We start from the raw sequence: 6460 nt of genomic DNA, 5'->3' as shown, positions 1-6460 counted from the left end.
ACCGGCTTGGAAAAATCAGCGGGGAAAGACTATGACTATGACTCTCTTAAGGTAGCCAAATGCCTCGTCATCTGATTAGTGACGCGCATGAATGGATTAACGAGATTCCCACTGTCCCTATCTACTATCTAGCGAAACCACAGCCAAGGGAACCGGCTTGGAAAAATCAGCGGGGAAAGACTATGACTATGACTCTCTTAAGGTAGCCAAATGCCTCGTCATCTGATTAGTGACGCGCATGAATGGATTAACGAGATTCCCACTGTCCCTATCTACTATCTAGCGAAACCACAGCCAAGGGAACCGGCTTGGAAAAATCAGCGGGGAAAGACTATGACTATGACTCTCTTAAGGTAGCCAAATGCCTCGTCATCTGATTAGTGACGCGCATGAATGGATTAACGAGATTCCCACTGTCCCTATCTACTATCTAGCGAAACCACAGCCAAGGGAACCGGCTTGGAAAAATCAGCGGGGAAAGACTATGACTATGACTCTCTTAAGGTAGCCAAATGCCTCGTCATCTGATTAGTGACGCGCATGAATGGATTAACGAGATTCCCACTGTCCCTATCTACTATCTAGCGAAACCACAGCCAAGGGAACCGGCTTGGAAAAATCAGCTGGGAAAGTATGTAATAATATGTAATAATTATTTTAACAAAATAAAACTTGAAGTAAAAACATTAGTTCATTGACTTTAAAGTGTTACTTGAAATCCAGGAATCGACCTACTTTTTGTCGACGACTTCATACTCCTGTTGGTTAACTCTTTGTTGTGCCTCATAAGTAGATTTTGACTAAACAGGTCTTCATAATTGTCTTTAGTATCTCGGTGTTTTTTGGTCTCTTTTAAATGTTTTTGCACTGTATTCATTTTGGTATAGGTACCTTTTCCAAAAGTCAAAAAGCGGTGATTACTTTTCTGAAAAAAATTATAATCGAACTGTCTTAGACAGCACAGGAACAGAACAATGGAAAAAAATAAAAAAGGCAATAATATATTTTTGATTGTGCTATATACTCTCATACTGAACTCGCTCTAGTTCTCATAAAACTGTTTCTGTAATGTCGATAAACAAATAAACATACGCGTTCGTGTTCTCCTCTTTCCATTCACTGTCCTGGTTTTTAACACACACAGCACAGGTGAAGAGCTTGGCGTGTCAAAGCGCATGCGTATTACACCTGTTCATATGCGTCAAACTCACTATTGTTTACTTTTTTCGTTCGAAGGCGTTTTGTGCGCAGATATGATCCACTGCGCATACACTGGGTGGGCTGTGGCACAGGATATGTCACGTTTCTAGGGTCCTCCCGCCAACCCGAGTCGCCTCAAGTGATCGGAATATATATATATATATACTCTCTAACCATCTATCTCCAGTTTCCATATTACTTTCGATATTCGTTCATGCCCTTAAGTTAAAAGTATATTGTTTGAGTTTGATTATTATTCTGAAAGGCCATTCATTAAAATTGTTAAAAGTGGCTAACACGTCTTGATTTGCGATTGCATGAGCTACCCGTCAATAAATACCGTAATATGAATCATGTTAAATTTATTTATATTTGGCAATAAAACAATTATATGCCAAACTTATTACTGTAATTTGGGGGTTCTGTGCATGTAATGAGACTTGATGTTTTTTGCTATTGTTATTTTTAATAGAATATGGAGTGGCTTGAACAGGAATCTTTATCATTGAAATTGCATGTTCACATCTGGTTCAAGATACAAAAACAAAAGTATGTTTTTAATACCATATTCAGCGGTAAGTCTTAAAGCTTATAAGGCTAAATATTCAGTTTCGATACCGACTGTGGGCAGAGCACAGGTTGCCCAGTGCGTAGCTTTGTGCTTAGCAACAGAAATTTTACTACCACTAGCCACCCATTTCATGAAAAATAAGAATTATGTATAATAGGCCTGTTAATATTTAAAGTGAATGAATTATGAAAATAAAATTTTAAAAACGTGTTTCCGAAAATGCTATTTCTAATTGCTGTATTAGTAACAAAAATATTTTTTAAAATTGTTGGGACGTAGGAATGTAAAAAGATCGGAAACTAAAGAGCATTTCGGATGGGAGGAAAACCTGCATTACCCATTCCTGCATTCAACTTATATGCATCCACCCTGTGAATGCAATACATGAGTGGTGGAATGCAGGAATGAGTAATGCAAATTTTTTCCGCCCGTATCAAATGCTCCCTAGTTTCTGTTATTTTTCCATTCCTTTATCCCAATAATTTTAGAATAAAATTTTATATTACTAGTTTCTGATCTTTTTACGAGTCGAAGTCTTGACTTCCAATGGGGAGGTAACTTCTAGGTGGAAGGCACCATTTAAACGACATATTCAGTTCTATTCTATAAGGACCCATAATATAATCTATAGACGTTACTTCTGGAAGCAAGAAAAGTCATGACCAGGGTAATGCGCGGCGCAGTAAGGAGTATAAGGTAGATTATCTACTTCCGTATAACGTACATAACGGCTTGCTGATCATAGATTGTGATTAGTACTTTGAGCTGTAACTAACTTATCATGGATCACTTGCTACTCTAAGTATGAAAAGGCACAACCTAAGGAGTAGTGAAGAGTTGTGGTGTGCAGGGTGGTCATAAGCACACTGTGGTTTACGAGTTACCGCTGACGGTGAAGAAAAAAGAAGAATAAAAGCGATGTTTTTGTGGCCCGTTTTCTAGACGTCAGAAAAAGTTGTTTGAACTTTAGAGGCAGTTTTGTACTTGGTTAGTGAAGGGTTTTTCGTCTCTATCCCTTTGGCTGGGTTTTGCCAACGTCCTGGAGTACATGCTGTCATACCCAATGTATAGGCCGCCATTTTTATTTTTTTTAACTAGCCTTATCTCTACATAGGGATCGCTACCGTGCTCCCGGATGACTAAGCCTATCTCTTCTTGTTCGAGGAAAAATAATTATTTTCCTACCATACTGTGACATTATAATTCAAATAAAGTATAAAATATTAGCTTTTCGGGAGAAAAAAATCACAATTAATTGTGACAGAAGTTTTTCACTAACATCTTTGTTCTACTCATATATCATTAAGCTAAGTTTTAGTACTTTATTCCGATCTTTGTGCATACCCGCTGAACTGGAAGCCATATTAATGTGTACAGTACAAGGATCTTTCATTACGTATTTGTATTATTAGCCTATTACTTCCCGATGTTAAGATACGGGCAATTACATCGTATCATGTCAATCGAGGATGAGAAACGTTGATTGGCTAAAACTCAATAAAACTACACTTGTATTCAAGTTACACGGTCAAGTTATTGTAATTTTGTTTAAAACATATAACGTTCCTCTTAGGGGTTACACTGTCACATTATGCTCAGCAAAAATTCAGAAAATTCACAAACACATAATTTCATTCACAATGTGCTCAAATCAACAGAAAATCAAAATGTGCGTTTGTTTTCTATTTTTAAGTATAAAAGTAAAGTATTTATTGAACAACTTTCAATTACAAATTTTCCTCAGTGTTTGTGGAAAACAACTACAAATTTATTTTTATAAGTTTTTAACTTCAATAATGTAATTTTGTGCTTGAAGTGGGGCGTACCCATCCCGATGTAATATAGTTAAAACAAATCAAATTTATTCGTATATTGGTCAAGAAATCAGCACTTTAATGGCAACACAGATGACACAATCTTTTAACAATAATTTTATTCAATAATCACATTACAAAAATGCCCTTTAACAAAGTTTCCAAACGAAATTCGTTAAGGATGATCGTGCACATTTTAATATTATCATTACAGTACTTAATTAATTTCCCTTAATAAAGATTTGACTGTCTAATTAGATTAGACAATTGCATGAAATAAATGCCCTTCACGAAAAATTAAAAACCACACTCAATACCCAATTAATTCTATTCAACTTCAACATAGAACAATAGGTACTTTACAATCACAAAACAACTCTTAAACAATAAAGTTATATGCCAAACTCTTAAAGCATGTTACATATAACATAACAAAAGTAATCTAAAACAACATTTTAACAAAAATATTAAAATTTACTATGCAATGTAAGCCCTGCAACATTAACTCAAACAGTGCAGAATAAAAAACCCTTTCAAAAACATTTTATAATACAAACCAAATACACCATTTAAATCATTTTAAAACACGAAGTGAAACATACGCTTTAACAATGACATAGGTTAATTAATTAAGCTCTTTAAATACATAAATCAGAAACAATAATAGTAAACAAAAAATGACAAGAAAAAAGAACTCAAAAAAACATCCTAAAATAATATATGTTAAAAAAAGGAAAATGCATATATATATATGTGTGTGTGTGTACACAACCTTGTACAAAAACACTTGAGATACAAAAACAAATGAGAAATTATTTCTAACTGTAAAATGGAAACATAAATAGTAGACACAAAGAAACAAAACATGAAAAGCACAGAACAACACACGATTTAAAACAAATACAAATTACGTAAGATCTACATCAACATATAAATATATATAAAATCTACAATCAAACAAAAAATATATAAAATCTACAATCAAACAAAAAATATATAGAACGTATACATACCCTAGGATAGCTATGAGGCCCTACTTTCCTCATCTCAACCACAAGAGCAGATCCTCCAAAGCAATAGTTGACCATTGATTGATCACAGTCGTTTCTTGGATGATTTCTTCAGGTGCGATGCTGATGTAGCTTGCCATCATAGCTGTTCCTCCTTCTGGTTTTACAGGGCCCAGGCTTCAGTAACTTTCTTGGTAATGCTATTTCAAGATTTAGCTCTGCTGTAGGGTAATGTTGGTTGTTAATGTGTTTGTTGGTAGCTCTAGACTAGAATGTCATTTGAATTGCTCCTAGGACTTCTGTGGTATTTGATCATGGTAGCTCGACTGCCGTCCAGTTAAATGCTCGTAAAGCATTTGCTAAAACGCAAATACCAACGATTTCAAGAAACGGAGTTTTATATATATAGCATATAAGGTATTCTATAGAGAAGTGAAGAAATATATAACTCCAAATATACAATAAAAACCTCGAGAAATACAGCAGACCAAAGGGAGTTATAAAAAACGTGGACACTAACAAGCGAACCACATTACGTGAGTTAAGTGGATATACATTCCAGGCCGTGACCCAAGAAGTATGGAAGCTAACAGTTATGATTACCAGCGCTGAATAAACGCGATTCCATGAGAGAAAGCAACGGATGTTTATATTGTAAATCATAACTAGATAACTAAACTTTGAAGAGAATCAACAAGTGGAAAGACCGAAGTTAAACAATTTGTCTCAAAAGATTCAAAGTTAATAATCTCAGGTGTTTACGACAATGTCAACGCATAGTTACTGAGAGATAGTTCTGCATGAACCAATTAACAAGTAGTTAGGGTTTTAGTTTGGTAGAAGAGTCAACTTGTGCCAATTAAGGAGAAAGAACTATTTGCAAAAGTAGATCCACTGCACTTATTGAGAAGTCGTAATGACACGGAAAAATGTGTATAAAACATTGTGTTTTCAAACCTGGAGACATCTCGCACCAGCTGATCCAGACCTACGAGTGGACCTGCAACTATCCAAAAGTCAGCATGGCTATTTTACAAACTACTGAGAAGATTCGAACTCTTTGTAAGTGTAACATGATATCTCCTATCTAGTCTAGCAATGTACCTCTGTAATGATGTATAATGTGTTAAGAAAGGAAAATATTAAACACTAACTGAGTCGAGGATTTAGCAAGATTAATAAAAGTTATAATCGAATTATTGAGAGGTGCATTGGAGGAATTACTATTGCAGTTGTTTAAGAGAAACATTGACTGAAGAAATTTCTCGTAGAGTCTTGGCCAAAATGTTTGCATATTTTGTAACAAATAAGATTATTGTTATTAAGGTGGAATACAAATACACTTAGCACTGTCAAACTAATAAATGCATTTTATATTAAGCATCTACATGTGAAATCTGTATAATTACACTGGTTCTATAGACATCATGAACGGCTCATTAGAACAGTAAACAATTTTATCAAACATCTGTAGAAAGAAGTGTAATTCACCATTGCACCTATCACAATAAAACCTTATTAAAATATAAATAATGACAAAATAGAACATCAAATTATTATCAATGGCGTCTCTAATCTTATATGAGTTCATATTAAACATTCAGTGCTTGGTTGATCCCTCTCGTACTTTAATAACCTCCGCAAGGAGATGTGGCATGCTGTCGTGAAGTTAGGTGGTTAGGGCGCTCGACTCGCAATCTGCGGGTCGCGGGTTCGAATCCCCGTCACACCAAACATGCTCGCCCTTTCAGCCGTGGGGACGTTACAATGTGACGGTCAATCCCACTATTCGTTGGTAAAAGAGTAGCCCAAGAGTTGGCGGTGGGTGGTGATGACTAGCTGCCTTCCCTCTTAGTCGTGGGAGG

General features: G+C 35.5%; 1 protein-coding gene across 1 annotated transcript in view; it reads right to left on the bottom strand.

The window, feature by feature from the left end:
• Nucleotides 1-1103, bottom strand: part of LOC106478364 (heparan sulfate 2-O-sulfotransferase pipe-like) — a 22569-nt gene extending 21466 nt beyond the window's left edge. Inside the window, exon 1 of the mRNA XM_022381959.1 lies at nt 736-1103. Within this exon, the coding sequence (XP_022237667.1) occupies nt 736-1030 (295 nt within the window). The 5' untranslated portion in view covers nt 1031-1103. The remainder of the gene's footprint in view (nt 1-735) is intronic.
• Nucleotides 1104-6460: the final 5357 nt, after the last annotated feature.

This window comes from Limulus polyphemus, unplaced genomic scaffold (assembly GCF_000517525.1).
Source record: "Limulus polyphemus unplaced genomic scaffold, Limulus_polyphemus-2.1.2 Scaffold204, whole genome shotgun sequence".
Classification (NCBI taxonomy): domain Eukaryota; kingdom Metazoa; phylum Arthropoda; class Merostomata; order Xiphosura; family Limulidae; genus Limulus; species Limulus polyphemus.
The sequence above is the reverse complement of the archived record's forward strand: the minus strand, read 5'-3'. Positions and strand labels throughout refer to the sequence as shown.